We start from the raw sequence: 27,959 nt of genomic DNA, 5'->3' as shown, positions 1-27,959 counted from the left end.
TAGAGAACAGGTGACGTATAAAATTCGTATAAGCATTGTTCTCTCGGCACCAAGTGTCCAAACAACCTTATGTCGTCCCTTATAGGACTACCATCCTGCCAAAGGGCATTTTCAGTAAATCAGTCCTTTTTCAGTGTTTTCTCAGTTGTTGTTTGAGGTATATTTTTGACAAATATTTTTTACACTGTGTGAAAACTGTCTTGTGCACCAAAACTGGAGGAAATCGGACAGTAAACAAAAAAAAAACTACAATTTTTTGGCCGACGAAACCCTTAGTCTTCAACTTGTTAGTATATTATATAATTTTTCACAAGACTCTTGATTACTACTTCAGAAAATCTTGTTCCATCTTGTTCAGATGTTCATCAGCCATGTAGACCCCAGGTAGACCCCAAGTAGACCCCAGGTAGACCCCAGGTAGACCCCACGTAGACCCCAGGTAGACCCCAGGTAGACCCCAGGTAGACCCCAGGTAGACGAAGGAGAGAGAGAAGCTTATGACGACGTTTTGGTCCAACTTGGCCCCAGGGCCAGATTAAGGCACGGGCTTTAGGGCTGCAGCCCAGGGGCCCCACAGAACCTGTAGACCATGGGCCTCACAGTACCTGTAGACCAGGGGCCTCACAGTACCTGTAGACCAGGGGAGCCACAATACCTGTAGACCAGGGGCCACACAGCACCTGTAGACCAAGGGCCTTACAGTACCTGTAGACCAGGGCCCTACAGTACCTGTAGACCAGGGGACCCACAGTACCTGTAGACCAGGGGACCCACAGTACATGTAGACTAGGAGACCCACAGTACCTGTAGACCAGGAGACCCACAGTACCTGTAACCCAGGGGACCCACAGTATCTGTAGACCAGGGGACCAACAGTACCTGAAGCCCAGGAGACCCACAATACCTGTAGCCCAGGGGCCTCACAGCACCTGTAGCCCAGGGGCCCCGCAGTACCTGTAGACCAGGGGGCCCACAGTACCTGTTGAACAGGGAACCCACAGCAGCTGGAGACTAGGGGACTCACAGTACCTGAAGACCAGGGGACCCACAGTACCTGTAGCCCAGGGGACCCATAGTACCTGTAGACTAGGGGACCCACAGTACCTGTAGACCAGAGGACGCACAGTACCTGAAGTCCAGGAGATTCACAATACCTGTAGCCTAGGGGCCTAATAGTACCTGTAGCCCAGGGGCCCTACAGTACCTGTAGACCAGGGAACCCACAGTGCCTGTAAACCAGGGGACCCACAGTACCTGTACACCAGGGGCCTCACAGTACCTGCAGACCAGGGGCCTCAAAGTACCTGTAGACCAGGGGCCCCACAGTTCCTGTAGACCAGGGGCCCCAGAGTACCTGTAGACCAGGGGCCTCACAGTGCCTGCGGACCAGGGGCCTCAAAGTACCTGTAGACCAGGGGCCCCACAGTACCTGTAGACCAGGGGCCTCACAGTACCTGTAGACCAGGAGCCTCACAGTACCTGTAGACCAGGGGCCCCACAGTACCTGTAGATAAGGGGAGTCACAATACCTGTAGACCAGGGGCCCCACAGGACCTGTAGACCAAGGGCCAAACAATACCTGTAGACCAGGGGACCCACAGTACCTGTAGACTAGGGGACCCACAGTACCTGTAGAGCAGAGGATCCACAGTACCTGTAGCCCAGGGGACCCACAGTACCTGTAGATTAGGGGACCCACAGTACCTGTAGACCAGGGGACCCACAGTACCTGTAGACAAGGGGACCCAGAGTATCTGTAGCTTAGGAGACCCACAACACCTGTAGCCCAGGGGCCTCACAGTACCTGTAAACCATGGGGCCCACAGCACCTGTAGACCAGGGAACCCACAGTACCTGTAGATCAGGGGACCCACAGTACTTGTAGACCAGGGGGCCCACAGCACCTGTAGACCAGGGAACCCACAGTACCTGTAGACCAGGGGACCCACAGTACTTGTAGATCAGGGGCCTCACAGTACCTGTAGACCAAGGGCCTCACAGTACCTGTACACCAGAGGCCCCACAGTACTTGTAGAACAGGGGGCCCACAGCACCTGTAGACCAGGGAACCCACAGTACCTGTAGACCAGGGGACCCACAGTACTTGTAGATCAGGGGCCTCACAGTACCTGTAGACCAAGGGCCTCACAGTACCTGTAGACCAGGGGCCCCACAGTACCTGTAGACCAGAGGCCCCACAGTACCTGTAGACCAGGGGCCGCAGAGTACCTGTAGACCAGTGGGTCCGCAGTACCTGTAGACCAGGGGCCCCACAGTACCTGTAGACCAAGGACCCAACAGTACCTGTAGACCAGGGCCCTACAGTATCTGTAGACCAGCGGCCCCACAGTACCTGAAGACCAGGGGACCCACAGTACCTGTAGACTAGGGGACCCACAGTACCTGTAGACCAGGAGACCAACAGTACCTGCAGACTAGGAAACCCACAGTACCTGTAGACCAGGGGACCCACGGTACCTGCAGACTAGAGGACCCACAGTACCTGTAGCCCAGGAGACCCTCAATACCTGTTGCCCAGGGGCCTCACAGTACCTGTACCCCAGGGGCCCCACAGTACCTGTAGACCAGAGGGCCCACAGTACCTGTAGACCAGGGAACCCACAGTGCCTGTAGACCAGTGGACCCACAGAACCTGTAGACCAGGGGCCTCACAGTGCCTGTAGACCAGGGGCCTCACAGTACCTGTACACAAGGGGCCCCACAGTACCTGTAGCCCATGGGCCTCACAGTGCCTGTTGACCAGGGGCCCCACAGCACCTGTAGACCAGGGGCTCCACAAAACATGTAGACCATGGGCCCCACAGTACCTCTAGAGCAGGTGACCCACAGTACCTGTAGACTAGGGACCCCACAGCACCTGTAGCCCATGGGCCTCACAGTACCTGGAGACCAGGCGCCCCACAGTACCTGCAGACCAGGGGCCCCAGAGTATCTGTAGACCAGGGACCCCATAGTACATGTAGCCCATGGGCCTCACAGTACCTGTAGACCAGGGGCCCCACAGTACCTGTAGACCAGGGGACCCAGAGTAACTGTATACCAGGGGCCCCACAGTACATGTAGACCAGGAGCCACACAATACCTGTAGACCAGGGGCCCCACAGTACTTGTAGACCAGAAGCCTCACAGTACCTGTAGACCAGGGGCCCCAGAGTACCTGTAGACCAGTGGGTCCACAGTACCTGTAGATCAGGGGCCCCACAGTACCTGTAGACCAAGGACCCAACAGTACCTGTAGACCAGGACCCTAGAGTATCTGTAGACCAGCGTCCCCACAGTACCTTTAGACTAGGGGACCCACAGTACCTGTAGACCAGGGGACCCACAGTACCTGTAGACTAGGGGACCCACAATACCTGAAAAACATGAGGCCCACAGTACCTGCAGACTAGGGGACCCACAGAACCTGTAGACCAGGGGACCCACAGTACTTGCAGACTAGAGGACCCACAGTACCTGTAGCCCAGGAGACCCACAATACCTGTAGCCCAGGGGCCTCACAGTACCTGTACCCCAGGGGCCCCACAGTACCTGTAGACCAGGGGCCCCACAGTACCTGTAGACCAAGGACCCAACAGTACCTGTAGACCAGGGCCCTACAGTATCTGTAGACCAGCGGCCCCACAGTACCTGAAGACCAGGGGACCCACAGTACCTGTAGACTAGGGGACCCACAGTACCTGTAGACCAGGAGACCCACAGTACCTGCAGAATAGGAAACCCACAGTACCTGTAGACCAGGGGACCCACAGTGCCTGCAGACTAGAGGACCCACAGTACCTGTAGCCCAGGAGACCCACAATACCTGTAGCCCAGGGGCCTCACAGTACCTGTACCCCAGGGGCCCCAAAGTACCTGTAGACCAGAGGGCCCACAGTACCTGTAGACCAGGGAACCCACAGTGCCTGCAGACCAGTGAACCCACAGTACCTGTAGACCAGGGGCCTCACAGTGCCTGTAGACCAGGGGCCTCACAGTACCTGTAAACAAAGGGCCCCACAGTTCCAGTAGAAGAGGGGCCCCTCAGTACCTGTAGCACATGGGCCTCACAGTGCCTGTAGACCAGTTGCCTCACAGCACCTGTAGACCAGGGGCTCTACAAAACCTGTAGACCATGTGCCCCACAGTACCTGTAGAGCAGGTGACCCACAATACCTGTAGACTAGGGGCCCCACAGTACCTGTAGCCCATGGGCCTCACAGTACCTGGGGACCAGGCGCCCACAGTACCTGCAGACCAGGGGCCCCAGAGTATCTGTAGACCAGGGACTCCATAGTACATGTAGCCCATGGGCCTCACAGTACCTGTAGACCAGGGGCCCACAGTACCTGTAGACCAGGGGCCCCAGAGTAACTGTAGACCAGGGGCCCAACAGTATATGTAGACCAGGAGCCACACAATACCTGTAGACCAGGGGTCCCACAGTACTTGTAGATCAGAAGCCTCAAAGTACCTGTAGACCAGGGGCCCCAGAGTACCTGTAGACCAGTGGGTCCACAGTACCTGTAGATCAGGGGCCCCACAGTACCTGTAGACCAAGGACCCAACAGTACCTGTAGACCAGGACCCTAGAGTATCTGTAGACCAGCGTCCCCACAGTACCTGTAGACCAGGGGACCCACAGTACCTGTAGACTAGGGGACCCACAGTACCTATAGAACAGGAGACCCACAGTACCTGCAGACTAGGGGACCCACAGTACCTGTAGACCAGGGCACCTACAGTACCTGCAGACTAGAGGACCCACAGTACCTGTAGCCCAGGAGACCCACAATATCTGTAGCCCAGGGGCCTCACAGTACCTGTACCCCAGGGGCCCCACAGTACCTGTAGACCAGGGTGCCCACAGTACCTGTAGACTAGGGAACCCACAGTGCCTGTAGACAAGTGGACCCACAGTACCTGTAGACCAGGGGCCTCACAGTACCAGTACACAAGGGGCCCCACAGTTCCAGTAGAAGAGGGGCCCCACAGTACCTGTAACCCATGGGCCACACAGTGCCTGTAGACCAGGGGCCCCACAGCACCTGTACACCAGGGGCTCCACAAAACCTGTAGACCATGGGTCCCACAGTACCTCTAGACCAGGTGACCCACAGTACCTGTAGACCAGGGGCCCCACAGTGCCTGCAGCCCATGGGCCTCACAGTACCTGTAGACTTGGCTCCCCACAGTACCTTTAGGCCAGGGGGTCCAGAGTACCTGTAGACCAGGGGCCCCAAAGTACCTGTAGCCCATGGGTCTCACAAAACCTGTAGACCAGGGGCCCCAGAATACCTGTAGACCAGGGGCCCCACAGTACCTGTAGATCAGGGGAGCCGCAATACCTGTAGACCAGGGGCCCCACAGTGCCTGTAGACAGAGGGCCCAACAGTACCTGTAGACCAGGGCCCTACAGTACCTGTAGACCAGGGGACCCACAGTACCTGTAGACCAGGGGCCCCAGAGTACCTGTAGCTCATGGGCCTCACAGAACCTGTAGACCAGGGGCCCCACAGTACCTGTAGACCAGGGGCCCCAGAGTACCTGTAGACCAGGGGCCCCACAGTACCTGTAGACCAGGAGCCTCACAGTACCTGTAGACCAGGGGCCCCACAGTACCTGTAGACCAGGGCCCAACAGTATCTGTAGATCAGGGCCCTACAGTACCTGTAGACCAGGGGATCCACAGTACCTGTAGACCAGGGGACCCACAGTACCTCTAGACTAGGGGACCCACAGTACTTGTAGACCAGGGGACCCACAGTACCTGTAGAACAGGGGACCCACAGTACCTGTAGCCCAGGAGACCCACAGTACCTGTAGAACAGGGGACCCACAGTACCTGTAGCCCAGGAGACCCATTATACCTGTAGCACAGGGGCCTCACAGTACCTGTAGCCCATGGGCCCCACAGTACCTCTAGACCAGGGGGCCCACAGTACTTGTAGACCAGGGAACCCACAGTGCCTGTAGACCAGGGAACCCACAGCACCTGTAGACCAGTGGCCTCACAGTACCTATAGACCCGTGGCATCACAGTACCTGTAGACCAGGGCCCCACAGTTCCTGTAGACCAGGGGCCCCACAGTACTTGTAGACCAGGGGCCCCACAGTACCTGTAGAAGAGGGGCCCAACAGTACCTGTAGACCAGAAGCCTCACAGTACCTGTAGACCAGGAGCCCCACAGTACCTGTAGTTCAGGGGAGCAACCATACCTGTTGACCAGGGGCCCCACAGGACCTATAGACCAAGAACCCCACAGTACCTGTAGACCAGGGCCCTACAGCACCTGTAGACCAGGGGACGCACAGTATCTGTAGACCAGGAGACCCACAGTATTTGTAGACCAGGGGACCCACAGTACCTGTGGCTTAGGGAACCCACAGTACCTGCAGACTAGGGGACCCACAGTACCTGTAGACCAGGGGACCCACAGTTCCTGTAGACCAGGCGACCCACAGTACCTGTAGCCCAGGAGACCAACAATACCTGTAGCCCAGGGGCCTCAAAGTGCCTGTAGCCCAGGGGCCCAACAGTACCTGTAGACCAGGGGGCCCACAGTACCTGTACACCAGGGAACCCACAGTATCTGTAGACCAGGGGACCCACATTACCTGTAGACCTGGGGTCTCTCAGTACCTGTAGACCAGGGGCCTCAAAGTACCTGTACACAAGGGGCCCCACACTACCTATAGACCACAGGCTTCACAGTACCTGTAGACCAGGGGCCCTAGAGTACCTGTATACCAGGGGCCCCACAGTACCTGTAGACCAGGAGCCTCACAGTATCTGTAGACCAGGGGCCCCCACAGTACCTGTCGACCAGGGGAACCAGAATACCTGTAGACCAGGGGCCCCACAGTACCTGTAGACCAAGGGCCTCACAGTACCTGTAGACCAGGGCCCTACAGTACCTGTAGACCACCAGGGGACCCACAGAACCTGTAACCCTTGAGACCCACAATACCTCTAGCCCAGGGGCATCACAGTACCTGTAGCCCAGGGGGCCAACAGTACCTGTAGACAAGGGGACCCACAGTACCTGTAGACCAGGGTCCTCACAGTACCTGTTTGCCAGGTGCCTCACAGTACCTGTAGACCATGGGCTCCACATTTCCTGTAGACCAGGGGCCCCACAGTACCTGTTGACCAGGGGTCCTAGAGTACCTGTAGACCCGGGGCCCCACAGTACCTGTAGACCAGGAGCCCCACAGTACCTGTAGACCAGGGGCCCCACAGTACCTGTAGATCAGGGGGGCCACATTACCTGTAGACCAGGGGCCCTACAGGACCTGTAGACCAAGGGTCCAACAGTACCTGTAGACCAGGACCCTACAGTACCTGTAAAGCAGGGGACCCACAGTACCTCTAGACCAGGGAACCCACAGTACCTGTAGACTAGGGGACCCACAGTACCTGTAGAGCAGGGGACCCACAGTACCTGCAGACCAAGGGACCCACAGTACCTGAAGACCAGAAGAAGCACAGTACCTGTAGCCCAGGGGCCTCAGAGTACCTGTAGACCAGGGACCCCACAGTACCTGTAGACCAGGTGGCCCACAGTACCTGTAGACCAGGGAACCCACAGCACCTGTAGGCCATGGGACTCACAGTACCTGTAGACCAGAGGCCTCACAGTACCTGTTGTCCAGGGGCGACACAGTACCTGTAGACCGTGGGCCCCACAGTACCTGTAGACCAGGGAACCCACAGTACCTGAAGACCAGAAGAAGCACAGTGCCTGTAGCCCAGGGGCCTCAGAGTACCTGTAGACCAGGGGCCCCACAGTACCTGTAGACCAGAGGCCTCACAGTACCTGGTGTCCAGGGGCGACACAGTACCTGTAGACCTAGGGCCCCACAGTACCTGTAGAGCAGAGGCCCCACAGTACCTGTAGACCAGGGGCCTCACAGTATCTGTAGACCAGGAACCTCACAGTACCTGTAGACCAGGGGCCCCACAGTACCTTTTGGCCCATGGAGCCACAATCCCTGTAGACCAGGGTCCCCACAGTACCTGTAGACCAGGGCCCTACAGTACCTGTAGACCACCAGGGGACCCACAGTACATGTAGACCAGGGGCCCCACAGTGCCTGTAGACTAGGGGACCCACAATACCTGTAGAGCAGGGGACCCACAGTACCTGTAGCCCACGGGACCCATAGTACCTGTAGACCAGGGGACCCACAGTACCTGTAGACCAGGGGACCCACAGTACCTGTAGACCAGGGGACGCACAGTACCTGAAGCCCATGAGACCCTCAATACCTGTAGCCCAGGGGCCTCACAGTACCTGTAGCCCAGGGGCTTCACAGTACCTGTAGACCAGGGGACCCACAGTACCTGTAGACCAGGAAACCCACAGTACCTGTACACCATGGGACCCACAGTACCTGTAGACCAGGGGACCCACATTACCTGTAGTCCAGTGGACCCACATTACCTGTAGACCAGGGGACCCACAGTGCCTGTAGCCCATGGGCCTCACAGTACTTGTGACCCATGGGTCCCATAGTACCTGTAGCTCAGGTGACCCACAGTACCTGTACCCAGGGGACCCACAGTACCTGTAGACCATGGGACCCACAGTACCTTTAGACCAGGGGAATCATAGTACTTGTAGACCATGAGGCCCACAGTACCTGTAGCCCAGGGGCCTCACAGTACTGTAGCCCAGGGGCCCCACAGTACTTGTAGCCCAGAGGACCCACAGTACCTGTAGACCAGGGGACCGACAATACCTGTAGCCCATGGGACCCACACTACCTGTAGCCCAGGGGACCCACAGTACTTGTAGCCCAGGGGACCCAGATTACCTGTAGCCCAGGGGACCAACAGTACCTGTAGCCCAGGGGCCCCCCAGTACCTGTATCCCAGAGGACTCACAGTACCTGTAGCCCAGGGACCCCACAGTACCTGTAGACCAGGGGCCTCACAGTACCTGTTGACCAGGGGCCTTACGTACCTGTAGACCAGGGGCTTCACAGTAACTGTAGCCCAGGGGCCTCACAGTACCTGTAACCCAGGGGCCTCACAGTACCTGTAGCCCAGGGGTCCTACAGTACCTGTAGACCATGGGCCTCACAGTACCTGTAGCCCAGGGGCCTCACAGTACCGGTAGACCAGGGGCCTCACAGTACCTGTAGCCCAAAGGACCCACAGTACCTGTAGACCAGGGGCCTCACAATACTTGTAGCACATGGGCCCCACAGTACCTGTAAACCAGGGACCTCACAGTACCTGTAGCACAGTGGCCCCACTGTACCTGTAGACCAGGGACCTCGCAATACCTGTAGCCCAGGGGCCCCACAGTACCTGTAGGCCAGGGGCCCCCAATATTTGTAGCCCAGGGGCCTCGCAGTACCTGTAGACCAGAGACCTCAACGTACCTGTTGCCCAGGGGCCTCACAATACCTGTGGACCATGGGCCTCACATTACCAGTAGCCCAATGACCCCAAAGTACCTGTAGACCAGGGGCCTAACAGTGCCTGTAGACCAGTGGACTCACTGTACCTGTAGCCTAGGGCCCCCACAGTACCTGTAGACCAGGGGCGCTACAGTACCTGTAGCCGGAAGTCCTCACAGTACCTGTAGCCCAGGGGCGCCACAGTACCTCTAGGCCAGGGGCGCCACAGTACCTGTAGGCCAGTTGCCCCACAGTACCTGTAGACCGGGGGCCTTACAGTACCTGGTACCCAGGGTCTTCACAGCACCTGTAGACCAGGGGCCCCACAGTACCTGTAGACCAGGGGCCCCACAGTACCTGTAGACCAGGGGCCTAACAGTACCTGTAGACCAGGGGCCCCACAGTACCTGTAGACCAGGGGCCCCACAGTACCTGTAGACCAGGGGCCCCACAGTACCTGTAGACCAGGGGCCTCACAGTACCTGTAGCCTAGGGACCCCACAGTACCTGTAGACCAGGGGCCCCACAGTACCTGTAGACCAGGGGCCCCACAGTACCTGTAGACCAGGGGCCTCACAGTACCTGTAGACCAGGGACCTATAAAATCTTAATCCGGCTGTGCTTGGATAATTATCTTAGCGTAACTTTTCAATGGTTCAGGTGGGATATAAACGTCGTCATCAACTTCTCTCTCCGGGTTATTTGTCTTACATATTTTTTAAAAGAATTAGGATATGTTGGTGTAAATTTTGTTTGTTGCAGTAATTATAGTATGAGATTTATGGTCAAGTTTAGTGGTGATGTATTTTGCTAAAATAAAGCATCAATACGGTTTTATGTAGCTATTTATAATGTGTCACTTTTATTTAAATTAATTTTTGAGAAAGAACAAGACAATGTTTCTTGTGATGAGAAATAAGTCAGAATGTTTGACTGTTGTGGGATATTTTAATTCTAAATTATGTACTCTTATGTGTCTATAAGATTTGTGTTGTGTATGATAAAAGCATAAGAAGGAACACTGCAGCAGGCTTACTGGCCCATACTAGGGAGGTCATTCTCAAACCAAAATCCACAAACAAAAATATTTGTTCAACCCATTTTGAGTACTACCCAGAGAATAAACTTTGATAACCCTGTTAAGTTATGTGCGAGTCCCACCTAGATCCAACCCTCTCACTCTTCTAGTTATGTGCGAGTCCCACCTAGATCCAACCCTCTCATTCTTCTAGTTATGTGCGAGTACCACCTAGATCCAACCCTCTCATTCTTCTAGTTATGTGCGAGTCCCACCTAGATCCAACCCTCTCATTCTTCTAGTTATGTGCGAGTACCACCTAGATCCAACCCTCGCACTCTTCTAGTTATGTGCGAGTACCACCTAGATCCAACCCTCTCATTCTTCTAGTTATGTGCGAGTACCACCTAGATCCAACCCTCGCACTCTTCTAGTTATGTGCGAGTACCACCTAGATCCAACCCTCGCACTCTTCTAGTTATGTGCGAGTACCACCTAGATCCAACCCTCTCATTCTTCTAGTTATGTGCGAGTCCCACCTAGATCCAACCCTCTCATTCTTCTAGTTATGTGCGAGTACCACCTAGATCCAACCCTCTCATTCTTCTAGTTATGTGCGAGTACCACCTAGATCCAACCCTCGCACTCTTCTAGTTATGTGCGAGTACCACCTAGATCCAACCCTCTCATTCTTCTAGTTATGTGCGAGTACCACCTAGATCCAACCCTCTCATTCTTCTAGTTATGTGCGAGTACCACCTAGATCCAACCCTCGCACTCTTCTAGTTATGTGCGAGTCCCACCTAGATCCAACTCTCTCACTCTTCTAGTTATGTGCGAGTACCACCTAGATCCAACCCTCGCACTCTTCTAGTTATGTGCGAGTCCCACCTAGATCCAACTCTCTCACTCTTCTAGTTATGTGCGAGTCCCACCTAGATCCAACCCTCGCACTCTTCTAGTTATGTGCGAGTCCCACCTAGATCCAACCCTCGCACTCTTCTAGTTATGTGCGAGTCCCACCTAGATCCAACCCTCGCACTCTTCTAGTTATGTGCGAGTCCCACCTAGATCCAACTCTCTCACTCTTCTAGTTATGTGCGAGTACCACCTAGATCCAACTCTCTCACTCTTCTAGTTATGTGCGAGTCCCACCTAGATCCAACCCTCGCACTCTTCTAGTTATGTGCGAGTCCCACCTAGATCCAACCCTCGCACTCTTCTAGTTATGTGCGAGTCCCACCTAGATCCAACTCTCTCACTCTTCTAGTTATGTGCGAGTACCACCTAGATCCAACCCTCTCACTCTTCTAGTTATGTGCGAGTCCCACCTAGATCCAACCCTCTCACTCTTCTAGTTATGTGCGAGTCCCACCTAGATCCAACCCTCGCACTCTTCTAGTTATGTGCGAGTCCCACCTAGATCCAACTCTCTCACTCTTCTAGTTATGTGCGAGTACCACCTAGATCCAACCCTCGCACTCTTCTAGTTATGTGCGAGTCCCACCTAGATCCAACCCTCTCATTCTTCTAGTTATGTGCGAGTCCCACCTAGATCCAACTCTCTCACTCTTCTAGTTATGTGCGAGTACCACCTAGATCCAACCCTCGCACTCTTCTAGTTATGTGCGAGTCCCACCTAGATCCAACCCTCGCACTCTTCTAGTTATGTGCGAGTCCCACCTAGATCCAACCCTCTCACTCGTCTACTTAATAATAATAATAATAATAATAATAATAATAATAATAATAAAATAATAATAATAATAATAATAATAATAATAATAATAATAATAATAATAATAATATAATATCTTTATTTACTACCAGTACATGTACAAGGTATACAGACCATAGTTGACATCAGTCACATACTACTGTATAGAAATCCACTTGTTATGCTGAGCATTTGAGGCAAATTAGGTCAGTTTTGTCCCAGGATGCCACCCACACCAGTCCACTAACACCCAGGATGTGACCCACACCAGTCCACTAACACCCAGGATGCCACCCACACCAGTCCACTAACACCCAGGATGTGACCCACACCAGTCCACTAACACCCAGGATGCGACCCACACCAGTCCACTAACACCCAGGATGTGACCCACACCAGTCCACTAACACCCACGATGCCACCCACACCAGTCCACTAACACCCAGGATGTGACCCACACCAGTCCACTAACACCCACGATGCCACCCACACCAGTCCACTAACACCAAAGGATGCGACCCACACCAGTCCACTAACACCAAAGGATGCGACCCACACCAGTCCACCAACACCCAGGATGCGCTCCACACCAGTCCACTAACACCCACAATGCCACCCACACCAGTCCACTAACACCCAGGATGCGCTCCACACCAGTCCACTAACACCCACGATGCCACCCACACCAGTCCACTAACACCAAAGGATGCGACCCACACCAGTCCACTAACACCCAGGATGCGACCCACACCAGTCCACTAACACCCACGATGCCACCCACACCAGTCCACTAACACCAAAGGATGCGACCCACACCAGTCCACTAACACTCAGGATGCGACCCACACCAGTCCACTAACACCCACGATGCCACCCACACCAGTCCACTAACACCAAAGGATGCGACCCACACCAGTCCACTAACACCCACGATGCCACCCACACCAGTCCACTAACACCCACGATGCCACCCTCACCAGTCCACTAACACCTACGATGCCACCCACACCAGTCCACTAACACCCACGATGCCACCCACACCAGTCCACTAACACCCACGATGCCACCCACACCAGTCCAGTAACACCCACGATGCCACCCACACCAGTCCACTGACACCCAGGATGCCACCCACACCAGTCCACTAACACCCACGATGCCACCCACACCAGTCCACTAACACCCAGGATGCCACCCACACCAGTCCACTGACACCCAGGATGCCACCCACACCAGTCCACTAACACCCACGATGCCACCCACACCAGTCCACTAACACCCAGGATGCCACCCACACCAGTCCACTAACACCCAGGATACCACCCACACCAGTCCACTAACACCCACGATGCCACCCACACCAGTCCACTAACACCCAGGTACCTATTATTACTGATGGGTGATCGTGAACAACCGGTGTAAGAAAACACGTAAAATGTTTCTACCCTCACCTGGAATCGAACCGCACCCTCACCGCTTGTAGTGAGAGCTTTAGCCACCAGGCCTCAGGTCACCAAATTTGAAACTACTCTAATAGGCAGATTGTTCCACTCATCAACTACTTTATGAATATGTACAGTAGTACAGAGAGATTATGTCACACTACAAACTGTCATATATTACAGTTTCATAGGCTATACTATCCTTAGTGTCATCTAAATATTAAAAAAAATCATTAATGAAAGTGGTTCAGTAGGCCTAGTGACGGACTGCCTAGCGGGAGGGGGGGGGGGACGAGGACTCCCGGAACAACCTCCAGGTTAAGAATTAGACACATGTGCAACATCTGTGTATCTTTATTGTAGATGTTTCGCCAAACAGTGGCTTTATCAATACAAATTCAAGGACATAATGGGAAGACAGTAGAACTATATACAGAAGACGAGGTAATGAGTCCCTCAGCCTTGGCGCTGGTGAAGAGCACATCAGTCTTGAAGAAACTGCACCACAGGCAAATCTTCTTTCTAGATTCGCCGGAACTGCCGGTCCAGGTCTTTTCCAGATGGTGACCCGACCTGTCGTGGTAGTGTCTGAGATGTATGTCTACCATGGGAGGAGGTACAACTACCTCCTCATCTTCTGGGACTAATTGTCCCGAGGCCTAGCCCCGCACCCAGCCCTCACGGGGCATGTAGGGAGAAGCTAATCACCTTTAGGCTGCCAAATCCTATCCCCTGTCTGGGCTCGATGGGTGTGGCAGCTACAAAGCGGCAGACGATCTTTATTAATAAAGATACCCACATCTTGCACATGTATTGTACAGTATTCATGTACCATCCTCCAGGTAGGTGGGAGCAAAACATGTTACTTGGTAGAATATTTAAAGGATAAACTCCCATCACTCCGTTAGCTTTCTTGAAGAGTTGTCTCATCGAATTTCATCTCAAAGTGCGTTTTTTATTAGAGATTTGAGCAGTTGAACTTGTACAAGATATCGATGTCTTTCCATATTTCATAAGTATTTTTTTTTCCAGATAATCGAGTGCAGAGGTCATCAGGATCCTCAAAATTAGTGAGGATGTTGGAGAAGGTGGTAGTGCAGGTGGCGCTGCTGCTGCTGACCATCTTAATCACGTCAACAAACACAGAGGAAACTATAGCAGGTAAGTGTTAGTGTGGTCACTAATAACAGTGGAACTCAGTGATGCATAACCCACAACTTGATGATTAAGACACATGTGCAACAGTTGGGTACCTTTATTGTTGAAATGTTTCGTCTACACAATAGACTACTTCAGTCAAATACAGAAGCAGCGGGTGTAACAGTACAATGTAATCAGTCCATCAATCTTGGAGAAATAGTATCTGAGGTGGTCAGTCCCTCAGCATGGAGAAATAAAGACACGTCAGGTGGAAATGGGACGTGTAGCAGACGAGGGCAGTCACTGATAGGCGGGATTCCCCAGTGGAAGTAGGTCCTACCCAATGAGATGGGTTAGTTGTAGTAGTAGTTGTTCGTAGTCGTGAAGGTTATGTACATGTCCTTAGAATCAAGATTCCATGATGCTGCAGTGTCTAACCCATCTCTCTGGGTAGGACCTACTTCCACTGGGGAATCCCGCCTACCAGTGACTGCCCTCGTCTGCTACCCGTCCCATTTCCACCTGACGTTAGTATATAAGCGCCAGGCTCCTTGCTTCTGCTTCAGAATCTCCACGACTACGGTGCTCTTCACACCTACTCCAAGGTTGACGGACTGATTACCTCATCTTTTTTATATAGTTCTACCGTCTTCAAGTTATGTCCTGGAATTTGTATTGATAAAGCCACTGGATGGCGAAACGTCTACAATAAAGATATCCAGATGTTGCACATGTGTCTTAATTTCATCTTGTCGGTTTTGTATACCATTCTTGTACAACATGGAAAAATAAACCTAAATGTAGTATAATGTGATCCTTTATTGACAACGTTTCGCCCACACAGTGGACGTTATCATGTCACAAACACAACCACCTGTGTGAACACTACATGAGTATATGTTTACGATGGAGAGTCAAGTGGAGAATATTTGTTAGGTTAGATCTGAGACTAACCTACCCAAGACGGGTTAGTGAGTATATTGTTGTTATAGGATAAAGATAAAGAACTTCCTTGGCAAGGTCTTCAACTATGTTATCAAAGTCGTTGTTCTCGTTGAAATTCTTAAATAAACAGATGATTGATGATTCCAACATTGTGCAGTGTTGAGAATTTTCTTTACCAGTGATAAGTCTTACCAAAATACAGTGCCGGCTGTACCTTACAGGTCCGTCTAACACACTCGGCTGTACCTTACAGGTCCGTCTAACACACCCGGCTGTACCTTACAGGTCCGTCTAACACACCCGGCTGTACCTTACAGGTCCGTCTAACACACCCGGCTGTACCTTACAGGTCCGTCTGTCACACCCGGCTGTACCTTAAAGGTCCGTCTATCACACCCGGCTGTAACTTACAGGTCGGTCTAACACATCCGGCTGTACCTTACAGGTCCACCTATCACACCCGGCTGTACCTTACAAGTTCGTCTAACACACCCGGCTGTACCTTACAGGTCCGTCTAACACACCCGGCAGTACCTTACAGGTCCGTCTAATACACACCCGGCTGTACCTTACAGATAAGTCTAATACACACCCGGCTGTACCTTACAGGTCCGTCTAACACACCCGGCTGTACCTTACAGGTCCGTCTAGCACACCCAGCAGTACCTTACAGGTCCGTCTAACACACCCGGCTGTACCTTACAGATTCGCCTAATACACACCCGGCTGTACCTTACAGGCCCGTCTAACACACCCGGCTGTACCTTACAGATCAGTCTAAAACACCCGGCTGTACCTTACAGGTCCGTCTATCACACCCGGCCGTACCTTACAGGTCCGTCTAACACACCCGGCTGTACTTTAAAGGTCCGTCTAACACACCCGGCTGTACCTTACAGGTCCGTCTAACACACCCGGCTGTACCTTACAGGTCCGTCTAACACACCCGGCTGTACCTTACAGGTCCGTCTAATACACACCCAGCTGTACCTTACAGATCCGTCTAACACACACCAGGCTGTACCTTACAGGTCCGTCTAATACACACCCGGCTGTATCTTGCAGGTCCGTCTAACACACACCCAGCTGTACCTTACAGGTCCGTCTAATACACACCCGGCTGTACCTTACAGGTCCGTCTAATGCACACCCGGCTGTACCTTACAGATCCGTCTATCACACACCCTGCTGTACCATACGGGTCCGTCTAATACACACCCGGCTGTACCTTACAGATCCGTCTAACACACACCCGGCTGTACCTTACAGATCCGTCTAACACACACCCTGCTGTACCATACGGGTCCGTCTAATACACACCCGGCTGTACCTTACAGATCCGTCTAACACACACCCGGCTGTACCTTACAGGTCCGTCTAATACACACCCAGCTGTACCTTACACGTCCGTCTAATACACACCAGGCTGTACCTTACAGGTCCGTCTAATACACACCCGGCTGTACTTTACATGTCCGTCTAACACACCCGGCTGTACCTAACAGGTCCGTCTAACACACCCGGCTGTACCTTACAGATCCGTCTAACACCCGGTTGTACATTACAGGTCCGTCTAACAGACCCGGCTGTACCTTACAGGTCTGTCTAACACACCCGGCTGTACCTTACAGGTCCGTCTAACACACACACGGCTGTACCTTACAGGTCCGTCTAACACACACCCGGCTGCACCTTACAGGTCCCTCTAACACACACCTGGCTGTACCTTACAGGTCCGTCTAACACACCCGGCAGTACCTTACAGGTCCGTCTAACACACACCTGCTGTACATTACAGGTCCGCCTAACACACTCGGCGGTACCTTACAGGTCTGTCTAACACACTCGGCTGTACCTTACAGGTCCGTCTAACACACACCCGGCTGTACCATACAGGACCATCTAATACACCCCCATCTGTACCTTTCAGATCCGTCTAACACACACCTGGCTGTACCTTACAGGTCCGTCTAATACATACCCGGCTGTACCTTACAGGTCAGTCTAATACACACCCGGCTGTACCTTACAGATATGTCTAACACACACCCGGCTGTACCTTACAGGTCCGTCTAATACACACCCGGCTGTACCTTACAGATCCGTCTAATACACACTCGGCTGTACCTTACAGGTTCGTCTAATACACACCCGGCTGTATCTTGCAGGTCCGTCTAACACACACCTGGCTGTACCTTTCAGGTCCATCTAATACACACCCGGCTGTACCTTACAGGTCCGTCTATTACTCACCCGGCTGTACCTTACAGATCCGTCTAACACACACCCTGCTGTACCATACAGGTCCGTCTAATACACACCCGGCTGTACCTTACAGATAGGTCTAACACACACCCGGCTGTTCCTTACAGATCCGTCTAATACACACCCAGCTGTACCTTACAGGTCCGTCTAATACACACCAGGCTGTACGTTACAGGTCCGTCTAATACACTCCTGGCTGTACCTTACAGATCCGTCTAGCACACACCCGGCTGTACCATACAGGTCCGTGTAATACACACCCGGCTGCACCATACAGGTCCGTCTAACACACCCGGCTGTACCTTACAGGTCCGTCTAACACACCCGGCTGTACCTAACAGGTCCGTCTAACACACCCGGCTGTACCATACAGGCCCGTCTAATACACACCCGGCTGCACCATACAGGCCCGTCTAACACACCCTGCTGCACATTACAGGTCCGTCTAACAGACCCGGCTGTACCTTATAGGTCCGTCTAACACACCCGGCTATACCTTATAGGTCCGTCTAACACACCAGGCTGTACCTTACATTTTCGTCTAATACACCCGGCTGTACCTTACAGGTCCGTCTAACATACACCCCGCTGTACCTTACAGGTCCGTCTAATACACACCCGGCTGTACCTTACAAGTCCGTCTAATACACACCAGGCTGTACCTTACAGGTCCGTCTAATACACACCCGGCTGTACCTTACAGGCCCGTAACACACTCGGCTGTACCTTACAGGTCCATCTGACACACACCCGCCTTTGCCTCACAGGTCCGTCTAACACAACCGGCTTCATCTTACAGGTCCATCTAACACACACCCGGCTGTACCTTACAGGTCCGTCTAACACACACCAGGCTGTACAAAACAGGTCCGTCTAACACACACGGCTGCACCTTATAGGTCCCTCTAACACACACCTGGCTGTACCTTACAGGACCGTCTAACACACCCGGCTGTACCTTACAGGTCCGTCTAACACACACCCGGCTGTACCTTACAGGTTCGTCTAACAAACACCCGGCTGTACCTTTCAGATCCGTCTAATACACACCCGGCTGTACCTTACAGATTCGTCTAACACACACCCGGCTGTACCATACAGGTCCGTCTAATACACACCCGGCTGTACCTTACAGATTCGTCTAATACACACCCGACTGTACTTTACAGGTCTATCTAACACACCAGACTGTACCATACAGGTCCGTCTAACACACCCGGCTGTACCTTACAGGTCCGTCTAACACACACCCGGCTGTACCTTACAGGTTCGTCTAACACATACCAGGCTGTACCTTACAGATCCGTCTAATACACACCCGGTTGTACCTTACAGGTCCGTCTAATACACACCCGGCTGTATCTTACAGGTCCGTCTAATACACACCCAGCTGTACCTTACAGATTCGTCTAACACACACCCGGCTGTACCATACAGGTCTGCCTAATACACACCCGACTGTACTTTACAGGTCCGTCTAACACACCAGGCTGTACCTAACAGGTCCGTCTAACACACCCGGCTGCACCTTACAGGTTCGTCTAACAGACCCGGCTGTACCTTACAGGACCGTCTAACACACCCGGCTGTACCTTACAGGTCCGTCTAACACACCAGGCTGTGCCTTATATTTTCGTCTAACACACCCGGCTGTACCTTACAGGTCCGTCTAACATACACCCCGCTGTACCTTACAGGTCCGTCTAATACACACCCGGCTGTACCTTACAGGTCCGTCTAATACACACCAGGCTGTACCTTACAGGTCCGTCTAATACACACCCGGCTGTACCTTACAGGCCCGTCTAACACACTCGGCTGTACCTTACAGGTCCATCTAGCACACACCCGCCTTTGCCTCACAGATCCGCCTAACACAAAACCGGCTTCATCTTACAGGCCCATCTAACACACACCAGGTTGTACACAAAAGGTCCGTCTAACACACACGGCTGCACCTTACAGGTCCCTCTAACACACGCCTGGCTGTACCTTACAGGTCCGTCTAACACTCACCTGCTGTAACTTAAAGGTCTGTCTAACACACCCGGCTATACATTACAGGTCCGTCTAACACATCCGGCTGTACCTTACATGTCCATGTAACACACACCCCGCTGCACCTTACAGGTCCCTCTAACACACCTGCTGTACCTTACAGGTCCGTCTAACACACTCGGCTGTACCTTACAGGTCTGTCTAATACACACCCGGCTGTATCTTACAGGTCCGTCTAACACACACCCGGCTGTACCTTACAGGTCCGTCTAATACACACCCGGCTGTACCTTACAGGTCCGTCTAACACACACCAGGCTGTACCTTACAGGTCCGTCTAATACACACCCGGCTGTACCTTACAGATCCGTCTAACACACACCAGGCTGTTCCATACAGGTCCGTGCAATACACACTCGGCTGTACCTTACAGGTCCGTCTGACACACCCGGCTGTACCTTACAGGTCCGTCTAACACACCCGGCTGTACCTAACAGGTCAATCTAACACACCCTTCTGTATCTTACAGGTCCGTCTAACACACCCGGCTGTATCTTACAGGTCCGTCTAACAAACCCGGTTGTACCTTACAGGTCCGTCTAACAGACCCGGCTGTACCTTACAGGTCCGTCTAACACACCCGGCTGTACCTTACAGGTCCGTCTAATTCACCCGGCTGTAAATTACAGGTCCTTCTAACACACACCCCGCTGTACCTTACAGGTCCGTCTAATACAAACCCGGCTGTACCTTACAGGTGCGTCTAACATACACACCCGGCTGTACCTTACAGGTCCGTTTAATACACACCAGGCTGTACCTTACACGTCCGTCTAAAACACACCCTGTTGTACCTTACAGGTCCGTCTAACATACCCGGCTGTACCTTACAAGTCCGTCTAACACACGACCTGCTGTTCCTTATATGCCCGTTTAACACACACCCGGCTGTACCTTACATGTCCGCCTAACACACACCCGGCTGTACCTTACAGGTGCGTCTAACACACACCCGGTTGTGCCTTACAGGTCAGTGTAACACACACCAGGCTGTACCTTACAGGCCCGTCTAACACACATCCGGCTGTGCCTTGCAGGTCCGTCTAACACACACCCGGCTGCACCTTACCGGTCCGTCTAACACGCACATAACTGTGCCTTACACGTCCGTCTAAAACACACCCGGTTGTACCTTACAGGTCCGTCTAACATACCCGGCTGTACCTTACAAGTCCGTCTACAACACACCCGGTTGTACCTTACAGGTCCGTGTAACATACCCGGCTGTACCTTACAAGTCCGTCTAACACACAACCGGCTGTTCCTTATATGCCCGTTTAACACACACCAGGCTGTACCTTACAGGTCCGTCTAACACACACTCGGCTGTATCTTACAGGTCTGTGTAACACACACCCGGCTGTACCTTTCAAGTCCGTCTAACACACACCCGGCTGTACCTTACAGGTCCGTCTAACACACACCCGACTGTGTCTTACAGGTCAGTGTAACACACACCATGCTGTTTCTTACAGGTCCGTCTAACACACATCCGGCTGTGCCTTACAGGTCCGTCTAGCACACACCAGGCTGTACGTTAAAGGTCCGCCTAACACACACCCGGCTGTACCTTGCAGGTCGGTCTAAAATACACCCGGCTGTACCTTACAGGTCCGTCTAACACACACCCCACTGTACCTTACAGGTCCGTCTAACACACTCCCGGCAGTGCCTTACAGGTGCGTCTAACACACACCCAGCTGTACCTTACAGGTCCGTCTAACGCAAACCCCACTGTACCTTACAGGTCCGTGTAGCATACACCCGGCTGTACCTTACAGGTACGTCTAACATACACTCAGCTGTACCTTACAGGTCCGTCTAACACACACCCGGCTGTACCTTTCTGGTCTGTCTAAAACACACCCGGTTGTACCTTACAGGTCCGTCTAACACACACCCGGCTGAGCTTTATATGTCCGTTTAACACACACTCGGCTGTACCTTGCAGGTCTGTCTAACACACACCCGGCTGTACCTTACAAGTCCGCCTAACCCACACCCGGCTGTACCCTGCACGTCCGTGTAACACACACCCGGCTGTGCCTTACAGATCAGTGTAACACACACCAGGATGTTTCTTACAGGCCCGTCTAACACACATCCGGCTGTGCCTTACAGGTCCGTCTATCACACATCCGGCTCTACCTTTCAGGTCCGTCTAACACACAGCCCGCTGTACCTTTCTGGTCCGTCTAACACACTCCCGGCAGTGCCTTACAGGTCCGTCTATCACAAACCCGGCTGTACCTTACAGGTCCGTCTAACACACACCCCACTGTACCTTACAGGTCCATCTAACAGGCACCCGGCTGTACCTTACAGGTACGTCTAACATACACTCAGCTGTACCTTACAGGTCCGTCTAACACACACCTGGCTGTATCTTACAGGTCCATCTAAAACACACCCGGTTGTACCTTACAGGTCCGTCTAACATACCCGACTGTACCTTACAGGTCCGTCTAACACACACCCGGCTGTGCCTTATATGTCCGTTTAACACACACCAGGCTGTACCTTACAGGTCCGCCTAACACACACTCGCTGTACCTTACAGGTCTAACACACACCCGGCTGTACCTTACAAGTCCGTCTAGCACACACCCGGCTGTACTTTACAGGTCCGTCTAACACACTCCCGGCTGTGCCTTACAGGTAAGTGGAACGCACACCAGGCTGTTCCTTACAGGTCCTTCTAACACACATCCAGCTGTGCCTTGCAGGTCCATCTAACACACACCTGGCTGTACCTTACAGGTCCGTCTAACACACACATGGCTGTGCCTTACAAGTCTGTCTAACACACACTCGGCTGTACCTTACATGTCTGTCTAACACACACCCGGCTGTACCTTTCAAGTCCGCCTAACACACACCCAGTTGTACCTTACAGGTCCGTCTAACACACCCCCGGCGGTGCCTTACAGGTCAGTGTAACACACACCAGGTTGTTTCTTACAGGTCCGTGTAACACACATCCGGCTGTGCCTTACAGGTCCGTCTAACACACACCAGGCTGTACGTTAAAGGTCCGCCTAACACACACCCGGCTGTACCTTATAGGTCCGTCTATCACACACCCGGCTGTACCTTGCAGGTCGGTCTAAAACACACCCGGATGTACCTTACAGGTCCGTCTAACACACACCCCGCTGTACCTTACAGGTCCGCCTAACACATCCGGCTGTACCTTACAGTTCCGTCTAACACACCCGGCTGTACCTTACAGGTCCCTCTAACACACACCCAGCTGTACGTTGAAGGTCCGCTTAACACACACCCGGCTGTACCTTACAGGTCCGTCTATCACACACCCGGCTGTACCTTGCAGGTCGGTCTAAAACACACCCGGCTGTACCTTACAGGTCCGTCTAACACACACCCCGCTGTACCTTACAGGTCCGCCTAACACATCCGGCTGTACCTTACAGGTCCGTCTAACACACCCGGCTGTACCTTACAGGTCCCTCTAACACACACCCAGCTGTACCTTATAGGTCCAACTAACGCACACCCGGCTGTACCTTACAGGTCCTGTCATGTGGGTTCGATTACATGGATGGGGTAAAAATGCTCACGTAGGCTGCTAGTACGTATAATATATAACGGGAAGTATGGGAAGCTCCAACAGCCAACCTGTCTCTTTCTGCTCCCTATCTTAGACTGACTCACAAGTGCCTAGCAGGTAAAGCATTAAAAAATATGCTATGTTCAGCAGCAACATGAATAACAGTCAGTGATTCACACAGATGGTTGGTAGTGAGTCATCTACTGGTACACTGGTTACTGGTAACTGGTTACTAGGAACTGGTACTACTACTGAGAGCTCAGCGACGCTAACATATGTCGTCCCAACATACAGCTAATACAACTAGAGACGGCAGGTGTACGGCTTGGGCTGATTCTATACAATGTCAAAGTACACAACATTTGAACATTATAACATACATAAGTAGAATATTGGAATGGAAGCTTACGTAACTGAAACTGTAATGCAATACAAGGTATAATATAGCACAACTCATCGAATGAGACTCAACATTGGGATTACACAATAGAAGTGATAAAAAAAAAATTTGATCAATCGATCTGTATTCTTGTGATCTACGGATTCTGAGGAAGGAATATATACAAAGAAAGAAGTGTTTAACAGAAAGGCAGATTCGGTGCACTCAAATCTAGACTGTTAACTCTCAGAATTCGGAGAGAACGTGAGCACAAAAAAAAATTCTTGAATACTGCTAAGTTGATACTGTAATTGTTCATCTATACAGGTTATTTACATTTAACCCCAACTCTGCTAGGGTGAGATTGATATATGCAGAATGGGTGTCATCTCTGGGAGGATCAAACTCTGTTGCACTGGCTAACTCATGCTGTATTTGAGGCAAATCTGAATTGGTAGTTACAAATGATACTTGAGGATTTCTCAATACCTGTCGTGTATGTAGGGAATGACGACATTCAGGTTGATCGTCTGACTGAGTATCAGAGGTAGAGAGTACAGGATCAGGAGGATTGTCAGAGTCTGTCACATTAGTCTGGGTTGGAACATCATTATCATCACATGCTAACTTCATATAATCTAAATGCGATTCTTTATACTGACCAGTACTAATTTCTCTAACCTTATACTTATTACCAGTGATATGTTCAATTACTCGATAAGGACCAACAAACTTTTGATCAAGCTTTGGCATTGCAGACGTTTTGTTAAAGTTAGTCAGCATAACTCTCGAACCTACTTTGATTTTGGATGGCTTTGCTCGAGTGTTAGCGACTCTTGTAAATTCTGCTGTTGACTTATGAAGTATTTCATGGATTCTTCTAAAGACGCTTTGAGCTAGGCTGGTACGAGTTGCTATGAAATCATCAGGGTTGTAATTTGGTTTTGGATTAGAATATAGCAACTCATAAGGCAAACGTTTATCTACCCTGTACAATGCATAATATGGAGTGTCACCTATAGAAACATTGTAAGCAGAATTCATAGCACACTGCACATCAGGTATAACTTCATCCCAAGTTTCACTGTTGGGATTGACAGTGGCTCTCAAGACATCAAGTACTTTCTTATTGGTTCGTTCCGCTAACCCATTGCTGGCAGGATGATGAGGAACAATGGTGGATTTAGAGATCTTGTACAAGGAACACAAATTTTCAAGAATTTCATTACAGAATTCACCTCCATTATCTGTTTCTAGGGACTTAGGGGTGGTATGCCTGCAGATAATGCGTTCTTTAAACGCTTTAGCTACTGTCTCTACAGTCTTATCTGCAATAGGAACTAACTCACAATATCTGGTGAAATGGTCTACCATAACACACGGATGTTTGTTGCCCTGGAGGGAACATTAAAAATTAGTTAACAGATCTAGCGCAACTCTTTCCCACGGTTTGCTAGTAGTTGGATACACGTGGATTGGATTAGGACCATTAGCATTATCTTTATGTTGCATGCAGACACTACACTTCTTAACATACTCAGAAATATCAGTTGCCATACGAGGCCAAAAGTATTTCAATCTGGCTTGTTTTACTGAACGATCCATTCCAGGGTGCACAACACCTGGTACATTGTGAACTAGCTGTAAGGCTACATTCACTAGTGACTCTGGAATTACTAACTGGTATACTCTTCTGCTAGGAGTACCCAACTTGGCTGTTCGATACAGTAATTCTTGGTTCATGACAAAGTCACTGATGGGTGCTGGTGGCTTCACAGTCAGAATAAGATCTTCCTGGAGCTGGAGTCGAATTACACCAGACCACATGGGATCTGCTCGTTTAGCATTCTTTACATCTTCGGCAGTAAATGGAGGGTCTGCAGTTACTATACTAGCATGTCGCGATAAGGCATCTGCGACTACATTTGACTTGCCAGGTAAATGTTCAAAGGTGGGATTGAACTCTTGGATAGTCAAGGTCCATCTTGCTAACCTTCCAGTAGGTTGTTTGTTCTGGAATAAAGGTATCAGTGGAGCATGGTCTGTCAAGACATGAACAGAGTACTGATAAATAATGTCACGGAAGTGCTTTAAAGACCATACTATTGCTAAAGCTTCTTGCTCAGTTACTGCATAATTACGTTCAACCATCGTAAGGACTCGGCTAGCAAATGCAACTGCGTTGTACTTGCCATCGGTCTTCTGAGCTAGTACGGCGCCTATGCCAATAGAACTAGCATCAGTTGTCAGATAGAAGGGCTTAGAAAAATCTGGAAATTTCAAAATTGGAGCAGATGTTAGCTTTTCTTTTAGAGTTTGGAATGCTCTTTCTTGAAGGAAGGTCCAAACAAAAGGAGCATCTTTCTTAAGCAACTCAGTTAGAGGAGCTGCTATGGAAGAAAAATTGGCAATGAAAGATCTATAAAAACCTGCTAAGCCCACAAAGGATCTTACAGCATCAGCAGTTTTGGGAGTTGGAAAATTTAGTACTGCAGTTACTTTACTTTGGTCAGTCGTAACCCCTCTAAGAGTGACTACGTGACCAAGAAACTTGATTTCTGATCTGAAAAATTGACATTTAGACAGTTTGATCTTTAAATTGGCTTCTTCAAGCTTACCAAGTACTACATCAAGTCTTTTCAAGTGTGTATCCACGTCTTTAGACATGACGATTACGTCATCTAAGTACACCATAAGTGCATTACCTATGAGACCTCTAAAAATATTAGTCATGAGCCTTGAGAACGTGATAGGGGAGGATCGTAATCCAAACGCCATACGGAGGAAGTGATAATGACTTGTAGGAGTGGAGAATGCAGTTAGCCCTTGGCTGTCCTCGTGAAGAGGGACTTGCCAAAACCCTTGTAACAAGTCCAGGGTTGAAAAGACTTTGTTATCTCTGATGTTACGTAAAAGATCACCCAGTACAGGGAGTGGGAAGCGATCTGGAATAGTTTTCGCATTTAACTTCCTAAAGTCAATCACTGGGCGCCAAGTACCATCTTTCTTAGGCACTAGGATCAAGGGCGCATTCCAAGGTGAATTGCTAGGTGCAATAACTCCATCATCTAGCATTTGATTGATCAATTCTTCTGCAACAGCAACTTGTGAATGAGGCATTCTGTACGCAGGTAGGTCTAGTACCAGGCTCAAGTGGAATACGATGGGACAATAAGTTCGTTATATCCATCTTCTCACCTGGTAAGGCAATGGCTTTACGACGTTTGTTCAACAGAGTCAACAAACGCTTGACCTCGTCTGGGAAGTCAGTAGAAGCTGAGTCTTTCTCCTCAATTGGTGGAACAGATTGATCCAGTGAGGTGGATAAGGTCTTCCCGGTAGAAATAGCACCGACCCACTGGTCAGGTGATAACTCATCCTCTACCAGAACAGGGTAAGGATAGTGAACAAGGTCAACAAGATTGGTATTTGCTCTGAGACGAACACTGTGACCAGAAGTGTTAGCTAGGAAGAAATGGATCTTACTATCTCTTACAACATGTAAGGATGGTTCAACAAATAGACCTTTTACTTTGCAAGAATCACTGTCAACTAGGACGTTATCACCATCTGGAACACTAGGAACAACAACAGACACTCTAGCGAGGGCACTAGCCGCGACAGAAACGTCTTTCTGCAGACGGCATGTGACATCAACAAGAGATGGCATTACTAGTTGCAAGTAATTGTTTTCCGACAAGGCGTCCCCTGTGGAGAAACTACTACTTGAACTAGCAGACATTGCAGGGATAGGCTCAGCACTAAAGGTAGTCAGAGCGTCCTCGGACACTTGAGGTAACTGGACACTATCTTGCAAGTCTGAAGTTGCAGGAACACGGACAGGAGTGACAGGATCACTAGTGCCTGGCCGCTTGGGTACGCTACTGGAAAATGCACTGGCCTGTAAGGACTTAATTCGAATGTCGTACTCTGTGGCAGTATGGCAGATCTCGGATCCAAGCTGGTAACCCCAAAATGGTACAAACAAGTCATCAATTTGGGCATGCCATCGA

General features: G+C 51.2%; 1 protein-coding gene across 1 annotated transcript in view; it reads left to right on the top strand.

The window, feature by feature from the left end:
- The first annotated feature begins 14,333 nt into the window (after nt 1-14,333).
- LOC138854791 (SUMO-interacting motif-containing protein 1-like) overlaps nt 14,334-27,959 on the top strand; it is a 221,912-nt gene continuing 208,286 nt past the window's right edge. Inside the window, exons 1-2 of the mRNA XM_070099883.1 lie at nt 14,334-14,430; nt 14,621-14,749. Coding sequence (XP_069955984.1) covers nt 14,334-14,430; nt 14,621-14,749 — 226 coding nt within the window. The remainder of the gene's footprint in view (nt 14,431-14,620; nt 14,750-27,959) is intronic.

This window comes from Cherax quadricarinatus, chromosome 69, assembly GCF_038502225.1.
Source record: "Cherax quadricarinatus isolate ZL_2023a chromosome 69, ASM3850222v1, whole genome shotgun sequence".
NCBI lineage: Eukaryota > Metazoa > Arthropoda > Malacostraca > Decapoda > Parastacidae > Cherax > Cherax quadricarinatus.
This window is presented reverse-complemented; position numbering and strand designations above follow the sequence as displayed.